The sequence below is a fragment of the Talpa europaea genome (genome assembly GCF_964194135.1).
Source record: "Talpa europaea genome assembly, chromosome: 4".
NCBI classification, from domain to species: domain Eukaryota; kingdom Metazoa; phylum Chordata; class Mammalia; order Eulipotyphla; family Talpidae; genus Talpa; species Talpa europaea.
In genome coordinates, this window is record NC_140070.1 from 94803768 (window position 1) to 94829959 (window position 26192).

The 26192-nt window shown below is 37.4% G+C and overlaps 1 protein-coding gene across 3 annotated transcripts in view; it reads left to right on the plus strand.

Moving 5' to 3' along the window:
* Nucleotides 1-26192, plus strand: part of PHLDB2 (pleckstrin homology like domain family B member 2) — a gene marked incomplete at both ends in the record, with an annotated part of 75964 nt that overhangs the window by 33019 nt on the left and 16753 nt on the right. The window contains 8 exons of one of the 3 annotated variants that reach the window (XM_084231906.1): nucleotides 5709-5837; nucleotides 11867-12010; nucleotides 12917-13027; nucleotides 16256-16345; nucleotides 17932-18075; nucleotides 18667-18852; nucleotides 20967-21107; nucleotides 22266-22365. In XM_084231906.1, the coding sequence (XP_084088032.1) occupies nucleotides 5709-5837; nucleotides 11867-12010; nucleotides 12917-13027; nucleotides 16256-16345; nucleotides 17932-18075; nucleotides 18667-18852; nucleotides 20967-21107; nucleotides 22266-22365 (1045 nt within the window). The remainder of the gene's footprint in view (nucleotides 1-5708; nucleotides 5838-11866; nucleotides 12011-12916; nucleotides 13028-16255; nucleotides 16346-17931; nucleotides 18076-18666; nucleotides 18853-20966; nucleotides 21108-22265; nucleotides 22366-26192) is intronic. The other 2 variants (XM_084231907.1, XM_084231905.1) reach the window with 2 other exon arrangements.

The following is a 26192-nucleotide window of genomic DNA, read 5'->3' on the forward strand; positions in this document are numbered from 1 at the left end:
ATTGTACAACAACCTAAAATATATGCAATATACTTAGTTATGTGTTTGGTGAACATTTTGCAGTGGCTTCCTGGACTGACCTTTCCCTGCCCCCATAGGTACCACTGTCAAGAGCATCATAAACCTGTTTCCATGCGTCCTGAGTAAATGCCACCTATCTTTCGTGCTGTCAGACAGTGGCTACATCGCACATAGTCACTATGAACATGGACAAGCCCTAAATAAATCTGAGTGTCTAGTTCAAACATTAACCCACAGGGGCCCAACAGGTCTTCTTGGGGTGAGGGACATGAGAAAAGATTGTTTATAACTTCTGCATTATTTTTATGGATGTGTTGGGTGAGATCTGGGACATTTGGGCCAAAGTCTGGTTGGAGCTGGCTTGCTTTCCTGCTACTCCCGCTGTCCAAGGCAGAACTGCTAAGAAGGTATGGTTGTATGCTTGTGTTTATGTAGGTCTACTTTCAGTCTTTGTGTATTTCTGACTACATCAAGTATTCAAAACTTTAAATAATTTCCTTTACTTTTGAAGTATCTGTGTGTCATCTCTGCTTCTTACCAAGCAAAAGTCAAAAGTAGTTGTACTGAAATTAAGTGAAAAACGGCTAAGAAAAGGTTCCTCTTGCTCATCTTGTTGAAGATGCTTTCATTGTTGAGATGGTGATCATACAGCTCAAACTATTATTTTATTTAAGGATCCGTGCTCACACAAATAATTTGTCTGTTGCCATCCTGACTTGACACACTTTTATAACCAAGTAGGCTAAAAGCTTTGAATAGAAGCTTACATTACTCTATGCCATGACATGATTCTGATTAAAAACTTAAACTATTTGGCTGTTTTTCTACATTAAGCATATGCCATTATATCTTAAGTGGTTCTGTTTTATCCCCCGCTACTATCTTGCCAAAGTACCTGTTACTTCCTCCCCATCCTTCCTTCAGAGCCAGGACAGATAGCAAGCCTGGCTCAGAATTCTTCAGCAAAGTGTTAATGCCACTGGAGGCCCAAGTGTTTGCCAAGTCACAGTCTCTGTTCTGAAGGGACCCAGCCCTTCCCCTGCCTCTTTCTTACATTTCAAAGTTAGTTCTCTGGTTAGAGGAAGTAGAGATACAAAATGGAATTTGAGGATTAAATCAACAGGATTTCAGATTAGAGTTTTTTGATGATTGTTTGATGATATGAATCCTTTATATTCTGGTTTTCCAATTTTTTCAACACTAAACACTTATCAGTTTTATAATTAAAATGCCAAAGCCAAAGGGGGAAAAATCCTAATTAAAAAATATAAGGCTGCCTCTTTAGAGAATGGTTCTCAGAAATTACCATTTGTTGACCCCGGTTTATAACCTTTCCTCCGAAGTTCCAAGTCTGAAAACTTTTGTGGAGGGAAAAATGTCTTTTGGAGGATTGGCACCAAAACTTAGTTGCAAAAACTAACTTTGACTAGTAGACACAATTGGTATGAAATTCACAAGTAGCTGCAGAAATAGCAATGTGGCTGATTACAGGGTCCTGCTCCTGCCTCACTAGAAATACCATGTAATATGTATTATATGAGCTGTTCTGCCTCTATCAAATTCAAAATTTTTTGAAATCTGGAACATATGGCCTTCAGAATTTCTGGTAAGCAATTTGGGGCCTAAAACATTTGCTTAGTCTATGGACCTCTGAGCGTGTCTGCCTCTCAAACTACTCCCCAAGTTTTAGGAACCTGGAAGGAAAGGGATTCTCACGAGGTGTAGAGAAGACTTTGGTGGAAGAACCCTTCAAAATGATGGCTTAGGGTCTATGAATTTAACACTTTATTGCATAAATGCTGAACTTGACCCAGTGTTCCATAAAACACACAAGTACCACATATTTATTGGGTTCTATGCTAAAGAGTTCAGAAGTGGGCCTCCCTGGTGGTGCAGAGGTTCAAGTCTCAGTGGTAACAAGCTATCACCAGCCACTGTGGCTTGAGTTCGATCCCCTACCAAGGAGTTAACCCACATGGCATAGCATACCTTTCCTGTCACTGCTCCCCTCAGCGGTGTGTTTCAGTAGATCTGCCTGTTCTGTTCCCCACTCTGTCTCTGGTGAATCTTCTCATCCACCGCACCTCTGGCCTACACCCCAATTCTTGTATGTATAAGTAAAATAAAAATAAATCTTTAAAAAAAGAGTTCAGAAGTTACAAAAATGGATCCTAATTTTTTAAAAAATCTGATAAAGCTAATAGGTTGCTATATATATGCATATATATAAAAAATCTATGTATATGTATATATGTATATAGATAGATATAGAATGCTCAGATAAATTTGAATTTGAGATAAACAGAATACTTTTTTTGGTATGCTTATGCCCCTTGTACTGTTTATGATGCACTTGTATTAAAAGATCATTTATTGCTCATTTGAAATTCAAATTTAACAGGTTCTCCTGTTTTATTTGGCAGACATACAAGCTAATAAAGTAAGCATCTTTTCAGAGTAACTTTGAGCCATCTGTTTACCAAGTATCTCATACTTAAATATGATAAAATATTTTTTCATTAATATTCAAGAGTTTTCTCTGTAGTATTGGAATTCAAATAGAGCCAGCAAGATAGATTCCAGTCACTTAAGAATACCAATTGAGAGAAAACATATGTTATTGTCATCTAAGCATAGATCTAACAAAATAAGTGGTCCAGTGACAAGCTTTGGATGAGTAAAATCATTCAGGTTATTAACAACTCTTGTATACAAAAACTCAAGTAATTTCAGATAAATTTATAACCACTCCCCACCACCTCTGGTTGTCTTAGTACTGTGGTCAGCTTTCAAGTGTTGGTTTCAAAGTTTGTCTTGAACTTTGTTTGGTTTCTCTATATTCCATACGTAAGTGTCACCATCTAGAATTTATCTTTATCCTTGTGACTTACTTTGCTTAGCATAATCTCTTCCAGCTCCATCCATGTTGCCACAAATGGCACAAGTTTATCTTTTTTAATCACTGAGTAGTGTTCCATTGTGTATATATACCACATCTTCTTGATCCACTCATCTGTTTTTGGGCTCTTAGGTTGTTTCAGCATCCAGTTTTAACATTTTACTTGTAAAAATGTAGGATTTCCTGAAATGCCATTTAATTTGTCTATTTTACCTTCATTGTGGAAGGTGATGCATTAGTTCTAATTAACTCCTTGCCTAGAGCTAACTTTCCTTTGAAAACTTCCTGGGCAATAAGTAGAAGAATATTTCATTCTGGCCCAAGGTCATTCTACTCTAGCTTTTGCAGGAGAGCTGTCACCTCTTGTGTCCCCTGTGATTTATGGCCGGCCCCACCTGCTACTAGTACATCTTCCATCCTTCCCCTTTACTTCCTTTGCTCTAGCTTTGCCCCCTCACCCCCCCCACCCGACTTTCTGCTCTGAGACTCAGGTAGTGGTCACAGCCTTACTGATAAGCCAGAGAAGCTGCAGAAAGTTCTGATGGTGCCTGCTTGCATAATTCTTGTAGTCGCCCGCCTATATGGAATTGCAAAATGTTTTGAACACCTCAGAAGGAAGGCATTATGTAAACATAAGGTATTTTTTACTGCTTGTTTGGGCTTATTATTAACAATGACAAAAATTGAGAATTATGAGAGGACTAATTTATTTTTATTTAAAAGTGGCATTTTAGGTCTGTGTCTTTCTATATAATCAAATATTGAATGTATTTTTCATCAATATAAATTTAAATTCTGGAACTTTGCACAATGATACTTAATTGGAGTGAAGAGATTTATTGTTTAGCTTTCTGTTTGGAGCAAGGATTGCTGCTCTACTGGTGATTTAGTCTCTAGGAATAGAACTCTTACTGGATAAGATTCTTTTGCTGTGTAAATAGGGCAGTCTTTGATCTGCACACAGAGAAACAACACATTTTCTTGTAAAAGATAAGTTTTAGTACTGTACTAAAGACTCACTAACTGGTTCATGTATTTAGTTTTACTATGGATTAACACTTGAGGATCCTTTTTTTCTGCAAATGATGCCATTGCTTTCTCTAGCCCAGCATCATAGGTGTTTGTGTACAGGCAGGTTGCCACTGAAGACTGAAGATTTGCTCAAGTTTTAATTGTAGAATCACTGTAGATTGACATATGAGGTAGGCTTTTCAGTTTTATGGCTTCCAGATTTAATCATTTTGAGAAAAAATGCATTTTAAATCTAAATAAACATTTCTAAAATGTCCTTAACATTTTTAAATTTATGTTAAAAATGGAGTCTCAAGTGAGCTGATAGCAGTATTGATATTCTATAGTTTTTCTAACATATCATTTTAACATCATTTTTAATATATATCATTTTAACATATATCATTTCAAAATCATAATTTTATTTTTTTTTAATTTTTAAACAGATGTTCTATAGTTTTAGATTTAAATCATAGCATCTTTCATAAAGATTTAAATATATGTTTGTATAGGAAATCATGGTCAACCGGATGAAGAAATTATAAGTATACATTCATAGAACTATTTCAGAACTTTATCCTTACAATAAAAATCCTTCTATGATATGCTTAGTGACCAGTGTTATTTCGTGCCAATTCGCATAGGGAAAAATGTGGTCATTTGCTTACTGAGGGTCAAATCACGACAGTGCTTCACAAACTGCTTTTGTTTAGATGGATGTTATCATACGAGGAAAGAAATAGGGCTAACTTCCACTTCAGGGATTCAGAACATCATAAAGGAAACACTAGTTGGCAAGGTTGGCTTAAAGCAAATTAAGGTTTTGTTTCTCGATTGAAGAGGTAGCACTGTGAGGCTGTGCCATTACTGTAGGACAGTATTTTTCTATTGTACCCTGGAGAATATCCAGGATCACTTCGGGGTGTGTGATTTGAGAAGTACTTAGTATTATCTTCTCCCCTTTTTCCTATTCTCTGATGGTCCTATCGCTGACACTTGGATATTCTCTCCTTTTTTCACAATCTGTTTTTCAATTTTTTGCATGTCTGTCACTGTAGGGAAGTCTTTATCTCCACAGAAAATGTCACATTTTGGTGGATCTGAGCTGCCTAATCTATCTTCTGCTTGCTGCTTTGTCTATCTTATGTTGTGACTTGCTCTCTTACTCCCTGCATTAGATTTTTTTCCCCTTGGAGTCAGATTTTCTAATTGCTTAAGTGCTGATGTTTGACAAATAGAATTGTTGCAAATAATTAATAGTATGAGCTATTGCACCTAATGTGCCTCTGACCTGAAAACCAAACTTGAATAATTTCCCAAAGCTTGCTTAACAATTGCCTTGAGAGAATTGGTTCTATGCCAGCACTCGAGGTCAACCTTCCCTTTCTTTTGTCTGTTTCTCTGCCAAGTGACTCTTTGCAAAACTGTCCTATGAGTTGTGTTGGATTTCTTTTCTTCTTTGTTGACCAATTACCAGTATTACAGTTGCTCCCCCTGCTTTTATAACATGGTGGCAGCAAGGAGGGAAGGAAGGAAGGATGGGGGTCATTGCCAATGTCCAATGAAGTAGACTGTGTGTTGAGAATGCATTAATGGGGTTCCCTTTTCGTCCCCCTTATGCCCTTTATCTTAGCCACTAACAAGATATGTTTCTACAGTCTTGGGATATGTAGAGTTTGTATGTTTGCTTGTTTGTGTTATCCTTGGGAAATGTTCGCTAACGCCTGCTGGGCTGTGAAGGTAATTTCTATTCTATTTTCTGATTTCTGAACTTCAGGAGAAGGTAAAGCTTGATGCTGAAAGGGAAAAACTAGAGAGGCTTCAGGAGCTTTACTCCGAGCAGAAGACCCAGCTGGACAATTGTCCTGAGTCCATGAGGGAACAGTTACAAGAACAACTGAAGAGGGTCAGTAGCAACCAGGAACGCGCCAGTTGTTTTTTGTTTTTTTCTGCTTTTTGAATATAATTTACTTACTTATGACTTCCCACTTCACAAAGCATACATTTGCATATGTTCTGGTCATTAGATACTTTTAAAATAGAAGTATGAATGTGACAGTGTATCTTATTCTAGGCTAACCAGTTTGTTTGTTTTTAATCCTTGGAATTCTTCACCTAACTTACAATGCAAAAATTTTTCTGAAGTCATTCTTTGTAACAAAAGAGAGCTGACACATAACCAGCACTAGCTGTAGCATTTAAGTTAGCCAACATCTTTCCCTGCAATCTCTGTCCCATTGTGATTAGTCCTTGAATATTTTTTAGCTTAATTTTATACTCTTTTTTTTGTATTGTCCCCAAATTTTCATATTCTTTGTTATACTTTTCTTTTTAATTTTGTTTCTGAGTGACATTAAACTTATTAACTTGATCATATTCATCAAATACCAAGAGCTAAGATGAGGGTATTATTAATGCCTGTAACATCCTTTCCTACAAGTTTCTTCATTTTTAACAACCTAGTGCAGTGTTGACCTTCTTGATGAACTTGATCCGGTTATTCTCCAATCCTTAATGTTGGCAGTGCTGAGCACCACCACCTGAGTCATTTTCTGACAACAAAGCTTCCTGGGTGGATAATTTCATAAACACTGGCAAGCTGACATAATATTTCATAGCTTCTTAATAACTGGATTTTTTTTCTTCTAAATAAACAGTAGCCTGAAGAAACTGTGACCGTAGGGAGAGTGTCATTAGCAGTCCTGGACATGATGGGCTTCACTTCATAGTGGTTTATTCTACGTGACTGGTGATTTATGATTCCATAGAATCAAGTGAAAAAGAAGACTAGTTTCATTCATGTTACAACCCCCAAACCTTCTTGGGAATGAATGAGTTGGGAAAAAAACAACTTTAAGATATCACACTTTGGAAAATATTTAAGATGTCCTTACTAAAAACCATACTTGATACTTCTAAGTACTAGATAATGAAAAAAATCAGTTATAACTTGAACATATTGCAGAGGTGGAGAGCGTCTTAAGAATATCCAATGTAGGGCCTCCCTTGGTGGCTCAGGCGGTTGAGCACTGCACTGTGAAGCTGTCCGCAGCCTCTGCAGCGCCTGTTCGATCCCCGCCAGCCGGCAAGGGTCCCACATGGCACTGCAGACCTTTCCTGTCTCGCCCGCTGCTCCGCTCAGCAGTGTATTTCATCAGTCTGCCTGTTCTGTTCCCCTCTCTGTCTCTGGTGAATCCTCTCACCCTCCCGCACATTTGGCCTGTACCCCAGTTCTTGTATAAAATAAATAAATAAATATTAAAAAAAAAAGAATATCCAATATAGACAAGTAAACTGCAGTCTAATAATCCTAATATGTGTTATTATTCACAATGTTGGATTAAAAAAATGATTCAGTGTTGTTCACCCCCTTTAGTTATTTTAGTGTGTGTAGCTGAATTTACTGTAAAAAGATAAAACTTTCTGTCCCTGAGGGTCATATATCTCTGAAAATAATGTGATAAAAATGATAATGGAAAGAGTGGTTATTTATTATAAAATTATTTTAGTTTGTGATTTTTATGTGTTTATGCCAGCTCTCAAAGAGATTGGGAAACAATTTTTTTATTCATTTATTGTTTCCAACTCTCCTTATTGGTAAAGGTTTTACATAGTTGTTGTGGTCATGGTGCTACTTTATTTAGAGCCAGCAATCGAGTTATGAACTTTGTTTTTTCTTTCATCATGTTATGCAGTTATTGTTTGAATTCTTTTTGAGCATGGTTTCAAATGGAAATTGGTAGATTCTATTAATTATCAGAACTCAGGTGGATATAGTTTTCTTAATCTAGGTTCTGTAGGATAACTCATAAATTTGTATGTGTTCTAAGGATTTTGACTACAAAAGATAAAAGGAAAGGATGCAGACAGCATATTGCACTAACTGAAGACAAAGACTCCTTTCTTTTCCCCTCCAAAGGGGAGTGTAGAATTCTTATCATAAAACCCTTTTCCTTAGGAGATTTAACTGACTTGTGGTAGCTTCTGTTCACCTGATAGTAAAAGGCCTACTAATTCCATTTTCCAGGGATGACAACCAGAGTAATTCTGGCCAATCCCTTGGCTTAATAAGTAAAAACGCTCACTCATTTCATGAGAAGTCCATTCATAGTAGGAATTTCCTGTGTTATCACAACTCATTTCCCTTCAGACTTCAAACAGTTCAGAATACACTTCATTACCAAACTTTCCCCAAGGCATTTAAACTAGATTCATTGATGTTGATTTTATTACCAGTGACTTCATCGGGTGGCAAGTTGTACAAATACAAAATAAAAAACAGGAAGAAAATCATTTTCTTACACTATACCTTTTCTCAAATACTTAAACTGAAATGGCAGCATAGTTTTGGACATACAACACTGTGGATTCTGCCTGGGCTTCCCACGGCACAGTCATTGCCTTAGAGTCAGAATGCAGTTTTCTTTAGATATTGATTTCATGGCCTGTGGCTGCATCTCGTGATCATGGGTTCACCAAGCAGATTGTTTCCTGGGATATGAGTAGTGTGGCAAAGAAGCTGAAGTTAAAGGAGTCTTTAATTTGCCTGGATTGGTTTCACTATTAAATGGAACAGACACCTGGCCAGGGCTGTTATCTTATGCTTTTGATATTTATTCAGCTGAATGGTTGATTTTGGTTTCTTTTTTAAAAATTCTATTCATTGCGCTCTGAATAGAGACCCTTTTTTTCTCACTGGTGCTGCAATCAATTTAATCATTTAATCTTGAACAAGCCATCCAACCTCTATGGACTTAAGTGTCCTCACATATAAAACAAGGGGCCTGTATAAGATGATTTCCATTGTCTTTTTCCAGATTCCAAAAATAAACTGTTAAAGGTTTGACTGATGGAGAAATGTTAACAATCTCAGAATTCCAGTAAAATTCGCTTTTAGTGTTGACTTTGAACTGTCATGAGATTATTATTCTAAACTCTCCTGACCATCCACTTCTGTTTTTTTTTTCTTTCTGTTCCTCTACTAAGGAAAGAAAACATAAAGATCTCCATCTAAACTTCTGCTATATACTTTCTCAAAACAAATTATTGAAAAGGAAAATGTACTTGTATCGAGTTTTCTTTAGTGCAGCTATTTTATTTTCATTTCCTTTACACCTAACATTTGAGCTTGCCAGTCAGATGTGTAAAGTTCTTTTATGGAGTGAAGTTTAGTTAAAAATTTCAACCAAGTTATGCCTTGATTTCGAGATCCTTGGATATATTACTCTGTGACTAACTAAACTATTCTTGACCCCAAATTCCATCACCTGAATTTTTACTCTCATCCAAAATCTTTTGACAGTTTTGCCCCCTCCAAGTTGTTATTTTTCCCACAGTGTTAAGTTTATGTATGCTGATTGTAGTGATTTAGATAAGTTGATGAAATGATTAACCAGAGGAATCTGAATGTTGATCTTAGTTTTAATTTTCAACTTTTCTACCTAGTCTGTTGTTATTTTAATGCAGTGGCTTAAATATTTGCTACAAATAAATTAGTGACTCTGTGACTTTCATGTAGTTAAAATAACACATGTTGCACATTAACCAGATGTGGATTAAAGTGACTGACTACCATAGTCTATGTATTATAAGCCTATATACACTTTGAATGAAGATTATTTATAATTTATAAAATTATTTTTAAAAGGCTTATTAAATTTTTTATTTTAGTAATCTTCAGTCACAAATCAAACTTTGTTGAAATACCTCAAAAATTTTAGTATATATGCTTCTGAGTAAATACACCAGTTGATATTTTGTTGTGAATATTTTGTTGAAGACATAACACTGTGCTATTTCTTTTTTTTTTTTTAAGATTTATTTATCTATACAAGAACCAGGGTACAGGCCAGATTCACAGGAGGGGAGAGGATTCAGCAGAGACAGAGCGGGGAACAGAACAGGCAGACTGACTGAAATACACTGCTGAGCAGAGCAGCGGGCATGACAGGAGAGGTCTGTCATGCCATGTGGGACCCTTGCTGGGCGGCTGGGATCGAACCGGCGCTGCCAAGGATGCAGACAGCTTCACAGCGCTGTGTTCAACCGCCTGTGCCACCAGGGAAGGCCCAACACTGTTGTTTCTTAAATCCTTCAATAGTAAATAGATATGCTCTGAATTCATTAATTTATTTAGAAGTTAAGAGCATGATTAAGTTGAAATGGTCATCAATGAATTGAACCCAAGACCAAGACCACTTTCCATTTGACCAATTAAAATGTAAGAAGTGGGCCTCCCCGGTGGTGCAGCGAGTTGAGCACAGTGCTGGGAAGCTGTCCACAGCTTCTGCAGCACAGGTTCGATTCCCAGCCCGCCAGGGAGATTCCTACATGGCGCCCCAGACCTCTCCTGTCGGGCCTGCTGCTCCCCTCAACAGTGCCGTCAGTCCATCTGCCTGTTCTGCTCCCTACTCTGTCTCTGGTGAAGCCTCTCACCCTCCCACGCCTCTGGCCTGTACCCCAGCTATTGTATAAATAAAAAATAAACCTTAAAAAAAATAAGAAGTGTTAAGTAATGCTGAATATGTTTTTGAAATTGTTTTGCTCGCTCTTGAGTTCTGAGAATCACTGTGTTGACATAATAGTCTCGTTGCTATAGTGTTGGTTGTAATTGCATGGTAGTTAATAGCCTTCTGAGTCATCCCTAGAATAAAATTTATTCCACAAGGTAGAAATAATTAAAAGGCAAAAAGATTCATCACTTACATAAAAACAAGAGTTGGGGTTATGGTATTAAATACTGATATAGATCTTTTACCATCTATTTTTTATTAAAAACTCCTTTTGATGTTTGGATTAAATAAAACATGCCTGACTCTTACCTATGTAGAGCTGCAAGCCTTAGAACCCAGCTGTCTTTTCCTTTGGGCCATAGATGATTTATAAATTATTTATGTATTTAAAATCATTATACATACCACACTTATAGTTCAGTGAAAGACTCCAAAAAATAAGGGAAGAGTAGTTTAAAGTTGATAGAAGAATAATTTATATATCACATACCCATGTCTGCACTTATACAGTCAGTCCTGTTGTCAGGCACCGCAGATGTTGCAAATGCCTATGCTAGACAATGGGATTTTTATGATTGCCAACCGTTCTTAATGTCTTCAAGATTGTTCCCAGAGCAGTGGTGTTTAACCTTTTGAGTAACTCTTTGTGCCTGATGAACACTGTGCTTTCACTTATTCTAGGAATAAGGGGTTTGTCAACAATTTCAAGGGATGCACAGAAGCTCAATTTCAGATTATAATATACACACAGTACACATGCTTCAAATATGTATTCATTTTAAATTATGTACATTGAGCATATGCTAACTCTGTGCATTAGAGAACATTGAGAAAAAGAAAAGAAAAAACATTTTAAAAGTTCTAGTATTTTTCTCTTCACATCCAGTGAATTGTGGTGTGTGCCACCTAGGGAGCCTGTATTTGTCTTAGAGAAGACTTCTGATTTGTTATGTGTGTCAATTTTTGAATCTTCTTTTTAATAGTCAGCAATTTTTGAATCTTTAATCTGTATACTAAATTCTCATTTCATTTGGAAATTTATGGAAAATAGAAATATTTTCTCAAGATACTGACACACCCATGGTCTATAGGTAATGTTTAGGTTGTTTGCTGAATTCTTTTTATGTTTCACAATCCCTTTTAAAGCCACATAGTAGATTTAAAGCAAGAATTGCTATAGCCACAGAACAGTCTAGAACTGATGGTGAAGTAAACACTCAACATCCTGTCTGCCCTGGTCCCCCATCCCTTTCGATTCTGTTATTAACAGTCATTAGTCTGGGGGTTAGCTCCAAAAGAATGGATTATCAGTTAATATCCCTGGTTATGTTTTCAATGGGAAACATATTTTAGATTCTAGGCTTTCAGTATTGTTCTTCAGCAACCCTTCTGGCATGTCTTGTTTTCATTCCCTTTTCTCAAGGATGCGGACTTGCTGGATGTTGAGAAAAAACACTTTGAAGATCTGGAATTCCAGCAACTTGAGCATGAGAGCCGGCTAGAAGAGGAAAAGGAGAACCTCCTGCGTGAAGTGGCTGAATATCAACAGAACATCGACACTAGAAAGGTGCTTTGCTAGGTGTCATTCAATGTAACATCAAAATATACCTCTTACTATGTGACAGTAATATCATTAATATAGCTCTGTGAGTGCCTGTCCTTATATCTGAATGAGATAAATATACAATGATGACATTTAATCACAAAATCACATTTAGCAGATTATGAAAGCTGCCATCTATATTACTAAATGGAGATCTGAACTAGATAAACTGAGACAATACTGCAGATGAATTTATTTATAATATTCATTTTTTTCTTTTATATGAAAAACAAGACAGAAAATCAGAAATTTAAGTGCTTGTTTTAAATTACTTACTTTTGCAATCATAACTAGATTCGGAATAATTCTATGAACAAATTATAATTTGGAATTTTCTCTGGAAACAGAATATTGTTTCTCTTTCTCAATACTTGTCAAAACTATTGATGCCTGGCAGCTTATTAGCATTAGAAGCAGTCCCATGAAGTGCCATGTAAGTTATTGACTCCACCCAACCCCTAGCATCCAAATGTGCAGCCCAGAACTCGGTGCTTATTCCAGAATTTAGAATCATACCCCGTGCTCTGTACTAAACCAACAAAGTTGAGGGAAGGGAAATGGAGATGGTGAACTCTTAAGCTCTCCATTAAAATAAGAAATTCCATTGTTTTTTCCATGAGGCGTCTCCCAAGATGAAGTCAAGAATTCAGTTATTGTCTAAAACAAGATTTCCTGTTGACTTCTGGGTTCTTCAAATAGATTTAAAATCACTTGAACTGTATTGGCCTTAGATTAAGAAAAGCCCAAAGGGTAGCAGGTCAAAGAAACTGCCTTCTATTTGTAAACATCTTTCTTCCCTTTTCCAGAGCAGATTGTCAAACTTTGAATATCTAAGTACATCTTTCTATGACCACCTTTCTTTCCCTCCAGGAAAAAATTTCTGCTTTGAAAAAACAAGCCAATCACATTGTCCAGCAGGCACAAAGAGAACAAGATCATTTTGTGAAAGAAAAGAATAATTTAATAATGATGTTGCAAAGAGTAAGTATTTTCTTTTCAGCACTGGTAACATAAAACACAGGTTCCAACTTGGAAAAAGTTGCTTTTTCAGTGCAAGTGTCTTTTAATAGTGAATTATAATTTTAAAACACACTTTATATACATTTTTATTTAATCCTGCATATAAATAAACTCTTGATACTCTGTGAATAATTACTGTAATTCAGAAAATAAACAAGGATGTTTCTTCCATCGTGTAAAAATCCAAACTATGACAACTCTGAGGGCTTTCTGACTTTATTTTTTTAAAAATTATGTTTTTCATCAAATAAGTAAAATACATTTGGCTCTTTTTACTGCTGTCAAATATTTTGGCTCAGCTGCTCTGGTGTTTTGGGCTCCAGTTTTCTGTATGTTGGTTTTCCTGACAAATGCCACATTGGATTTAGTTTGGCTTAATTGTCTAGGTAGACAGGTCACATGAGAGAAAAGGTTATCCTCACCAAAGGGAACTATGTCCTCATCTGCCCAGCACCTAAGTTGGCTGTATATATGGGGCATTCCTTTACTCAACCTGTAACCTAATTTTTTGATATAGTTCTGGTTCTAATTTCAGCAATAAAGCATCAAAAGTTGAAGTTGATAGGAGTAGTCTCAGGACGGAAGCTTGCATGCAATTTACTATCTAGGAATATTCACTTGGGATCATGAAAATACGAAGTGGACCCAAAAAAGGGGTTCAAATCTAAAATGATGCATTCAAGCTTGAGACTATACCATGATCCCCCCCCTAATTGAGAGGAAATATATCTGCAGTATTCCTATATGAACATTTTTAGGTTGAGGAGAGAAGAAATTAGTTTTTTATGTAGTATTAAGAGTCAACTCATGGTGCCTCTGGAGCCCACACAGATCTGATAGCTCTCTTCCTCCTCCTTCTTCAGCACCTAGAAATCTCCAGATGGTTGTATTTTCCATCTCTATCCACCACTCTGCAGATGAACTCTGGTGTCATTAGCCTTGCCACCACTATGTTACACTTTGCCCACAATATTCAAAGGCACAGCTTTAATTAGATAGTGTAATATGTAGAAACTTCTGAAATTGTAGCCCCAAAAGGAAAAAACTCTATTAGATTTTTGTACATGGGTAAGCATAATCACAGAAATACCATTTCCTCATTACAAATAAATAAAATATCCCACTGTAAAAATTTTGGTCAAAAAGCATGAAGATATTAATTTCCCCAGTTTTGTCTATAGATACATTGCATTACCAATAAAAATTACAAGACTGGGCCTCCCCGGTGGCACAGCGGTTGAGCTCTGGGTTGCGAAGCTGCCCGCAGCTTCTGCAGCGCTGGTTCAATCCCCGACTGCTCCCCAGCCACCGGGCGAGGGTCCCACATGGCGTGCAGACCTCTCCTGCCGCCCGCTGCTCCCCTCAGCAGTGTACTTCAGTCCTTCTGCCTGTTCTGCTCCCCGCTCTGGCTCTGGTGAACTCTCTCACCCTCCCGCGCTTCTGACTGTACCCAGTGCTTGTATAAATAAATAAAAATAAATCTTTAAAAAAAAAAAGACTTCCTTTAAAAAAAAATTACAAGACTTTTTTCAAGAATTGACAAATTGATAGTAAAATTTACAGTTGATCTTCATTATTTATTTGTGAATTTGCCTACTCACTATACTTTATTGGTAACCCCCAGATCAATAGTCATGCAGTCATTCATGAATGTGCCCAGAGCTGTCAAAATGTTCATTGTTCATTTGCTTGACATGCTCCTTTCCAGCTCAGGCTGGACAAGGCAATGCTCTGCCTTCTTGTTTCAGCTCTCATGCTATAAACAAGTGGACCATTCAGTCCCATATTTTGTGGACCATTCAGTCCCATATTTTCATATTTTGTGCTTTTCGTTAATGATTCTGTTGTTTAAAATGGTCTCCAAGCATAGTGCTAATGTATTGTCCACTATTGCTAAGGGCAGGAAGGCTGTGGTGTGCTTTTTGGAGAAAGCCAAGCATTATATAAGCTTCATTCAGATGTGAATTGTAATGCTGTTGGCTGTGAGTTCAGTGTTAATGAATCAGATATAAAATATAATAAGATGTTACCAAAGATAGCTTTAAACAGAAACACATATAAAGCAAAATTATGTATTAGTCAGTTGATGAAACTGTTGTGACCAGAATCTCACAGGAACCCAGCTGTATATTTCCTTTAGGAACAGTATTCATTACTTCAGTATTCATGGTAACATAACTACTGCAAATAATGAAAATTGACTGTATATGAAAATATGAAGAGAACAGAAGAGCTAAAACAAGTTTGAACAGTAAGAACAAAGTTGGAGGGTTTGTGTTGTATGGTTTCAAAGTTTACTAGAAAGCTAGGACACTTAAAATGGGGGTGATCCTAGCATATAAAAGACATATAGATCAATGGAACTGAACAGAGTCCAGAAATAGGTCCACACGTACCATCTGTTGATTTTTTTTTAACATTTTTTTTAGATTTATTTATTTATTTGTTTGTTTGTTTGTTTGTTTATTTATTTATACAAGCACTGAGTATAGTCAGAAGCGCGGGAGGATGAGAGAATTCACCAGCACCAGAGTGGGGAGCAGAACAGGCAGACTGACGAAATACACTGCTGAGGGGAGCAGCGGGAGGCAGGAGAGGTCTGCGCGCCATGTGGGACCCTCGCCCGGCAGCCGGGGATCAAACCAGCGCTGCAGAGGCTGTGGGCAGCTTCGCAACCCAGCGCTCAACCGCTGTGTCACCGGGGAGGCCCCCATCTGTTGATTTTTAAGAAACTTTCCAAGACTAATCAGTAGAGAAAGGAATGTCTTTCTTAATAAATGTGCTATATAAACTGGCAATGCAGAAAACTGAGAACCTCATCATTATCTGTCCTCACACCATACATACAGGTTAATACAAAACAGATCTTAGACATGGATGTAAAAATCAAATGCTATGTTTTCTAGAAGAAAACATAGTAATACCAGTGCACCTTCATGGCTTTGGGGTAAACCAAAAATTCTTAAAAAATAAATGACAAAGGACTTGATTCTAGTGTATAAGAAGCTCCTATAACTCAATAATAATAAACACCTAATAAATGTATTTTTTAAAAAACAGGCAAATGATCTCTATATAAATAACAAGCATATAGGAAGATTCAATAAGTCACTTAAAAAATACTCAATATCAATGGTCAGCATGGAAATCCAAGGTTAACTAAGCTTAATAGACTTTGTGTTCCTTCAGGAAAAGGAGAATCTTTGTAATTTGGAAAAGAAATACTCCAGTCTCTCTGGAGGGAAAGGGTTTCCTGTCAACCCCAATACTCTAAAAGAGGTAAGCTATGATTTTATTTATCCATATACCACCTTAAGAATCAGGAGCTGTACCTCAGTTTTATGTGATTAGCTGAATAGGAAAAAAATTAACTCAGATGACTTATGCAAGCACTCAAAGCTTTGATGGTTTCCTGCCTTTCATTTATGTTTGGAGGATTTAGGATTTCAGGGATTATTTTTGTAGCTACTGCAGTGTGTGTGTGTGTGTGTGTGTGTACACTTGTCAGTGGCATTTAGAGCTTCAAAAACTTTAAGATTCAGAAAGATTAATCTTAAATTCTCTTCTTTCTATAATCTCATTTCTCACTTCTACCTTTTTTTCTCCTTAATCTTATAAAATATGAAAATGTCTCTGAATATTTGAGAGAATCATGCATTTTCTTTCTTGTTGCTTTTTCCCCAGTATTATTTGATTCTGCTATTTTTCTTCCTAAATTGGAAACTCATGGTTACACTGAACTATGCACATATTTATCATAAATAACCATCTTTTCCCAGATCCCATCACCCTAACTAGGAAAGAAAATAGTTATATTTTTTCTAAAAAAAGCTAAAGAAAAAGCTTTAAAATTATATAATAACAAAAAACTCTCTATAAACTCCTTTTAAAAAGACAGCAGAAAGCATTTCATGTGTGTATGTATGTCAAATAAAATGCTCATCATGATAATAGGTGTAACTAATATGTACCTTGGAAGCACTTTGTGAAATAGTTCTATAAGAGCTTTATTAGATCGTTCAATTTCATGGTTTTTCTCCATTGTTTAGAACGCCTAACAGGCAGGTTAAGTGAACAGAGGATGGTTATGAATGGAATGTACTAGAATAAGATAATGTCAGCCAGGTGGGCAGGGGCCAGGTTTCTGAGTCATCTTAAGGTGCTGGTGGCTTGGATAAGAATAGTGGCTGAGACAGAGGGAAGTAGCTGGAATGGGATATATTTTGAAGGCTGTGTGAGTGTGAGTGTGTGTGTGTGTGTACCCATTAAGCTCTTAAGGACCCATGTTCTTTTTCTTTTCATTCAGTTGAGATGCTTAAGAGCCAGATTCCATTACAAGTAAATTGCAGCTTTATAAATGTCAGTGCAAAAACCAATAACCTCAGCCACTGTTACTCACTCTAATTTGTCAGGAAACAGAAGAGTGGAAAATGTAAAAATAAAGATTTGTGGAAAGGCTCTGAGTTAGGGAGGAATGATTGCATTGTCAATTTTACAGCTTGGATTTGTATGTGTGTGTTTATTTTAAATGTTATGGAGTGACAACCTCTTCCAGTCAACAGAGGAATGCTGATGCCTCTGGATAGTTTGAAATGGAAAGTGTTGGGTTACTTATGATATAATCATCTTGATTTCACCAGAGAAAAATTATTTTTAATGTTTCATGTTTAGAATGTCCTTTTTCAAGATTAAGCACCATAAATCCATTTTGATTGCTGATGATTTCCTTACTGAGACATTCGATAATACCACACATATCTGGCTGAACCACTCTAAGCTAACTCCATTGTACTGGGAGCATTAATACTCTCGCATGCCTCTGCTTTTGCTTTCTTCATGTTTAATTTCTGAATTCCTCCTTTTAGGGCTATATCAGTGTAAATGAAATTAATGAGCCATGTGGCAATTCCACGAATCTATCCCCTTCCACTCAGTTCCCTGCTGATGCTGACGCTGTTGCCACTGGGCCTGCCACAGCTGTGCTGATGAGCCAGCCACAAAATAAAGAGGTGTGTTGGCATGACATTTCATTCATTCACTGCTTTCCTCATGTTGGAGATTAACCCATGGTTAACTGAAAATGAAGGCACGTGTTGTGACAGAGGGTTGGTGGTTGACCAGAGTGATGCTGAGTTTGAAAATCAAAGCAATTTGGAGGTACTGTCTACTAATTATATTACCCATGAAGTACATGGTCCAGAGAGAGTACTCGGGGTAGTTTGTTCCAAAAAATAACCTCTTACCTTAGCTTTAACCCCATCTCATTTTCATAGAGGCCGAAACCTTTCTAAAATTATTAGTTGGAGTCACCTTTCCAATTTGATTGTGTTTTCTATTATTTTTTGCCTTACGGATTTTTTAAAAATTGTATTATGCCTTTTAAAAACATTTAGGTAGGGGCTCATAACAGTAAATTAAAATACCTTCGCTCGTCCAAGTTGCATGCTGTTGAGATTTTTTGAGTCCAATTGAAAGATACTGCCATCATTTGTGACTTCTTAAAATAGAAGAAAACAAAATAATCAGATTATTTATTTCATTTCTTTGTCTTATGCTCTCTTTTCATGTGGCCACATATATACTTTCTTTCTCCTCTAAAGCAGAGATCACCTCTCTGTTCTGGATTTATTCTTCCTTCTACCTTTTCTCCTCATCCTGTCACTCAAACTCCATCAGCCCCTTGGCCTGAAGTCCTGACTCCATCTGTCCATCCCTTCCTTTTAAATGACACGCCTCCTCCTCTACCAGCTAAGAAACACAGAAGGCAGCAGCAGCAAGAGCAACAGGTAATTAGGAACTGGTTTAGAGCCAAGGGCAGTTATTTATGTGGAGTATTGTCTTCAACTTTTCCAAAGGTGTTTTTTTTTTAAATACAAAGTGCATACATACTCCTTTGAGGGTTTATTTGAACATGGGCAGCGGGGAGGGAAGAAGGGGGGTTTGCTTTTAAAGGACATTTTATATGTCCTTAAGGGTGTTGGGTTTATTATAAAGTTTTTAAGATCTTGATAGTTCTCCCTGGGCTTTTGATATGTTTGAGTTTATTTCACATCCTCACGCCACAGTTCCCAGCCAGCCAAAATACTGTGAATTATCTGCTCTTTTTTCAAAATAACAATAACTCCCATAAAATACATGGTATAAAAGTTGCTTTGTAGGGCCTCCCCGGTGGCGCAGCGGTTGAGCGCTGGGTTGCGAAGCTGCCCGCGGCCTCTGCGGCACCGGTTCGATCCCCGGCTGCTCCCCGGCCACTGGAGGAGGGTCCCACATGGCGCGCAGACCTCTCCTGCCGCCCGCTGCTCCCCTCAGCAGTGTACTTCGGTCCTTCTGCCTGCTCTGCTTCCCGCTCTGGCTCTGGTGAATTCTCTCACCCTCCCGCGCTTCTGACTGTACCCAGTGCATGTATAAACAAAACAAACAAACAAACCAGCAAACAAACAAATAAATAAAGCATGCCTCTATAAAAAAAAAAAAAAAAAGAAATCAAATTTTAAAAAAAAAAAAAAAAAAAAAAAAAAGTTGCTTTGTAAATGCAAAGTAAGTTTTACACATCACTGAAACCATAATAGATAGTGTTCCCTTGCTCTGTGTCAAAAGTTGCCAAACATTTAACAAATATCTCATTTTATCCTTCTAATAATCCTTTGAGATGAGAATTCTCTCCATGGTGATATTTAGAGAACTGAGGCTCGGTGTGGGTAAATAGCTCATCCACAAGAAGTGCATTTGGTTCATTGAACAACAGTTTTGTTGGACTAGATTTTTAAATAACTAATGTCCTCCTTTTAGTACACTCAGTGCATATTTAGCTTAGGTATTTTTTAAAAGTCTATTTTGAGACACCTTTTAACTGTAATCAATTCCTGTGTGAATTTGGCCCCAGAAAACCCTAAGGAGTCATAGCCATGAGGTTGCCAAGTTAGGAAAACTCTGGTCTGCTATGTGCAGCCCTTGCATTTCTGGAAGGTCCCCTGTTAAAAGACTATATCTCCTCGCTACTTCTAGGTTAGTCAATACTAGCTAATATAAAAAGATAACCATAAAGCTAAAATGCAGATATTTTTCAGGATGGGCATATTTGAAGATTGATAATAAACACAAATTCAATTTTGCATTAATTTTTTGCATATCAAAAGCCTGAGTTTACATTAAAAGTCATCAAATAAAATCCCTTTAATTAGGGAATAATTTTATTAAGACATTTTTGAGGGAACCCAAGTGAAATTTGGATAAATTTCACAGTGGCAAAAATTCTGCCTTAGGAATCTGGAAAAAAAAGGTCAACAGGATTTTTGACTGTAAGGGATTACTATAGTGGCTCCTTGGTTAAGCTCTTTCTTTGTAATAGAAGAGCACCATGGAAGGATGCCTTGTATGAACTTTCTGTGGATTCGAAATGTGTTTATGTGATTAAAATATATTCCAACTTTAAATCAACTTCCCTTCCTTACTCGCTTTTTCTCTTCATCTTTTTCCTTCTCCCTTTTCTTGTTCTCCTCACACTGGGATCTGTGCCACCACACAGAACTGTGCAGACAGACAGGGGAGACACTGCCTGCTTGCTCTGTCCACTGACTGCCTTGCCATCCACATGGCGACCATCATAATACTTTGTAAGTTCTCCTTAGACCCCCAAGGCAGCAGGCACTAACTATGAGAGTGAAAGGTGGAATTAAATCAATTTTTCTAGGTTCAGCAATAAATTCTTCCAGTGACTACAAATCTTGTCAAATGCTAGCCCAAGACTATCAGCGAGCAAAAGTATAAGTTAAATCATTTAAAGATATATATCCTGTGTTAAAATGACAAACTTCTCGGTAAATGCGTACTTCTGAATTTCTTCAGTGACCTGTTTCAGCTAGTCAAGTTTTGCTGTTTTGCTTTACATTTGCATTTAAAGCACTTTAGAAGTCTGGAAGAAAGGAAAAAACAGCATAAAGAAGGCCTCTATCTGAGTGACACTTTGCCTCGAAAGAAAACCACATCTTCCATATCCCCACATTTCAGCAGTGCTACCATGGGGAGAAGCGCCACCCCAAAGGTAGGCCATGTGGAGACCCACGGGCTTCACATTCAGTGAGTCTGCTTGTCCTTGTTTGACTGATGCAAATTCCTTAAAGAAAAGTCTAAGCAATGAGCCATTAGATTGGCGGGCACATGCTAGCCAATTCAAGAATATTTTGAATGTACACTTTGGGACTGAGGAACCTGACCTGTGGTATTTCCTGCCGCCACACATAAGTGGCATCTACTTATGTGATGGACTCCCCTGGCTGTATCCCAGACCAGGAAATTGGAGAAAATAAGGTCAGAATTCCAGACATAATAACAACACATGTTTCTTGAGTAATTTCTCTGAGCTTCACATGAGGCTAAATCTTATTTGTGGATTGTCTTATTTTAAAACCCCACAGCACTATACAATGGAGATTTTAATTATTATCTCCACTGTATGGATGGATAAAGTGAGGTATGTAGAAACTACATGACTGACCAAGTGCACACAGCTGGTCAGAGTGAAGCTGGAATGTGAATCCACATGCTCAGATGCATCACTCATGCTCTGCAGACCTTCCCAAGGGGTCACAATGAGAAGAGGGGGTAGGCAAGGAGGTTTTGAATGAGCCATACTTTGGGGCCTTTCTCTTACCCTCAATCAGAGTAATTTTGTTTTTAGTCTATTTCATAAACTGGTATTTCTAGCAGATTTTACAGAAAGGATCTTGCTATTTAAACAAAAAGTCTTAAAACCACTGGGGTAGTTAATAGGTTTCTTCACTTTTCAGGCTACTAGATTGATGGAGTAGATGGGTAGGTTGATGGGGTAGATGGAGGGTGATGCACTATGACAAGTGTAGATCTTGTGTGTTCTTGTGCATGATGCGCCTGTGCTCTTGTCCCCAAATCTGCCAATTCCTTATGCATGAAGAGCTTTCACTTGTTCTTGAAGGTGTTTTCATCTGTATTTAAGTTTGGATTACCGCAACTGGAAGAGTTTCTGGGATGTTGAGGTTGCCATGGAGTAAGTTGGGGTGACTGACTTTTATCCTTTAGCTTCACCAAATGGGATGCAACAACCTCCCTTCCCTACCCTCTGCTCTTAGATAGGAACTCTGGAAATGGGTGCAGCCATGTCCTGAGATTTGGCAGGCCACTTGGCCTGCAGTTTGCCCCATGTATTTCTTCCTGGTTCCCACAGGCTCACCTGCCCCTGGGACAGAGCAACAGCTGTGGCAGCGTGCTCCCTCCCTCGCTGGCAACCATGACCAAAGACTCAGAATCTCGGCGAATGCTCAGAGGTATGTACCTTTTGAATCAAATGTTGTTTCTATTAAGCATTAGATTTCTCAGGGAGAGGGAGTGAGAGCAGGGATGGGGATTGTTAGATGGAATCAACCAGAGTCCTCAATTTTACTCTTAATGTGTCTCCTCTGCGGAGCTCTGTGTGTGTGTGTGTGTGTGTGTGTGTGTCGTACTAGGGTCATTTTCCCTATCTATACATATGGCTGGTATATTTTAAACATACATAATCCATGTGCTTCGTCAATTCAATAGAACGCTCAAGTCAGAAAAACTCCTAGAACATTCCTAACCTTCCATTTGATTGCTAAAAAGAAAAGATTTCTCAGATCCAGCGAGATTGCCAGGGCACTTTACTAAGTCCTACTAAGTAAGTCCTTGGACTTACTTGCTAAGTCCTACTTCACTAGTCCTTACTAAGTACTAAGGCACCTAATTTGTGGCTGAACCACTAAAGTCATGTATTAAAGTCACTGAGCTGACACAATAAATGAGATACTAGTGAGTAAGAAAAAAAATTAATAAAAACTAAATAAATAAATAAAGCACTAGTGACCCCGGATAGAATTCCCTGATACCTTTTGAGGTACCTTTGACTACCTGATACCTTTGAGGTTTTATTGTGTTGAATTGTTGGGTTTCAAGTGAACTTTAACCCTTAGCTTGTTTTAATTATTTGTATTGATTTACTGCATTTATAATGGGGCTCTCAAATAAATAGTCTTTGTGAGATACAGTTCCAGAGGTGGATGGCTCATCAAGAGGATTAGATTTATTGTGTTAACACAAGAGTTCAGGTCAACAGCTTACACTGGCCCTAACTTTTGAGGGCAGGTGGTACTGGGTATTAAGAATGTACGTATACAGCATGACCCTTGCACTTGAAATGCTTCTGGTCTAGTGAAGAAGAAGGATGCATAGCATAACAGATGATAGCAATAAAAGGTGCCAAATGCAGTGATGGAGGTGCACCCAGATGTAAATGGGGATATAATGGGGTGGCCTCTGAAGCATTCATGCACTAGTGGCATTGAAACCCTTCCCTCTAGGCTGATTGGATTCAATTCTGACTGCTGACCTCTCTGGCAATCATTTCCTAGCAAAAAGAAAAGAAAAGAAAAGAAAAGAAAAGAAAGCGTGCATGTGTATATGTGTGTGTGTGTATGTGTGTAAATTATGGTGTCTACATATAATATGCATACACAATTATACATACGTATTTAATTTGAAGGAAGTTTTCAACACATTTCTAGAATTGACTAAATTAATAGAGGCTATAGTATTCATGAGTGGTTTTTAATGTATGAGAGATGTACAGTATTAACATTCAAGTCAAATACATTTCACTGACTATTTTCCTTACCCTAATTTCTTAGTAAACTAAAAATATCACTTATAATAATAAATATAAATGAGATTATATTTTGTCCCTTATCACTGTTCAGTTATGAGTCAATCTTCTGTTGAAATATTTTTCTGCAATATTTATAGCTATCTTTTAAATGTATTTACCCCACTGGCTGAAGACATCAAAATTTATATTGACCACAACACTATAGTTTTTGTACTCTGTTAAGAGTTCATGTGAGAATGTGCTCAAACTTAGGAGATGCTTTCTAGTTTTCTGACCTCTGCTTTCCCCTCAAATAATGGGAATCCCTGTGCTAGATCCATAGAATAAAATTGAACCAATTCTGCCAGGGACATGCCCTCTGCAGACTCCATTTTCTTTGGCCTCTCTTTGTGCCTTTGTTCTTCAAGTTCCTTGTTTTTAGTAGATCCTTTGTACACCCTGGAAGCCTGCAGCTTTTGTCTCTCCCTGCCACAGCTTTAAAGTGGGGTTCATTCCTTTTAAATAAAAGTTTCATGTGGTGCTGTTGAGACAGCTTCTGAAGAAACAGAATCATTGTGTGTGTGTTGACCCAAAGGGATATGATGTTTCTTAGGAGGCCAACCTGCTTCCTTGGTTTCCCCCCACCCCAGAAGAGGAGGGCTGGAGACCTAGGTTCTTACAGACACAGCAGATTTACAATTAGCAGGATTTCCTACTGGACCCATCCGGGTGGCCCACAGACCAGGAAGTATGAATCATGATTTCATTTAGAATTCTAGCACTTGTTGGTTTCATTATAAACTAGCAAATGCAAGTGAAATTCCATCATTTAGAAAAAATTAGACCTGGCACATTTTCATTAACTCAAGCTTAATAGGTCTTACCATTTTTCTTGACTTACATAATTAACTTTAAATGAACTATTTTTTTGCTGCTCATTCATAATGGATACGTCAAGGATGACAGTGTAAGTAGAGGCCTTCTTCGATCAGCACTATTTTAATGGAACTGACAATGTGAATCACATAAACAAGGATCTTTGGGAGCAGCATTTAAAACAGAGAGTCTAGGAACTCAAATCTTAAAGTTTAATGGTTATTGACTTTTGTACAACTTGTGAACTATTCCTTTGTAAGCTTTAGAATGAATGAAATCTTTGTCTTGTGTCTTCTGTTAAATGCAGGAAAGTCCAGGAAAGGTATGACAACCTCCCCGTGTGGTGTTTTTGTTTCCAACAAACAGTGAAAAGTCATTGTCAAGTCATATTTAAGAAATGATTAGTTTTAAAACTGTACAATGGTGGACTTTTAGTCTAATGATCATTAGGGAAGAATGTTGCACATTTGCTAGAGACACAATGTGGGTACAGCTGCTGTTCATTCACAGGCAGCTGCATGGCCTTTGTTTCAGTTTTTTATTACAAGGTCAGACCTAACAGGAAACATGAGTGCTATGGAAGCAGTGTTTTGTTAAGACTTGGGATATAGATAAAAGTGTGAGCATTGTGATGCATATCAGCTAAGTGCAAACATGATTTTTCTCCTCCATGAAGGCTGGGTCTGCATAAGCACACTCTGTGACGATAGAAAAACTTTAGGAGGCTCCTACTTATTCATTCCCTTTAAGCCTCTTTTATAAGGCTTAGTGGAGAGTGAAGAACAGTTTCAATAATTGTCTTGAATAAATAAGATGCTTATTACTGTGGTTAGGTGGTCCAGAAGTAGGTTAGTGCATGGACTTATTGGAAAGTTTGATGTAGTGTGCTTCAAGTAATTGACATTGTACAAACCAGAGCTCTTGAAAGCTATTTGTTACAGTCTGGCTTAAAAAAAAAGAATTGTCCTACAGATACAGTCTTATTTTTAGTTTCCCCATTTTCTGGTTAAAGAATGTGTTAAAGTCTTTTTCCTTTTGTAACAAATCTTTTTTAACTAACAATATGCATGTATCACCAGCTTATTGTTTTTGGCTTTTTTTATATAACATCTTGCATTCTCTGTGAACTAAGATTTAATATAAAAATGTGACCATCTTTCCTGGTTATCTGGCTTTGTTGCTAACATGATCATTGATTGCATGTTGTATAGTTTTCCTGTCCCCTTGTCATCCTTTTTGATCTTGTATCTTTTTCCCTTTTTCTATCACTCTCCTTCATTCCTGACTTATCCTGCACTTCATCTTCTGACTGTGGATTCTGGTTAGGAAGAATGAATTTCTCCACAGGTGAGCTATAAGACACTGCATTATCAGAAATACTGATTAATTTTATACTCTTTAACACAAGTTATAATTTTAAGTCATCTCATTTTCTATATTAAGATACAGATAACTATTTAAAGTATATAACACCCAGTTGGAAAATATTGGCAAGATTACAAATCCCATAGTTGTTAACTCACAAAGGATAGTTAAGGTCCAGTTACCCAGCGCTCATAAAGAGCGGCATTAAAAAATTAAAAAAAAAAAAATAGACTTTGCAGATCCGCTATATTG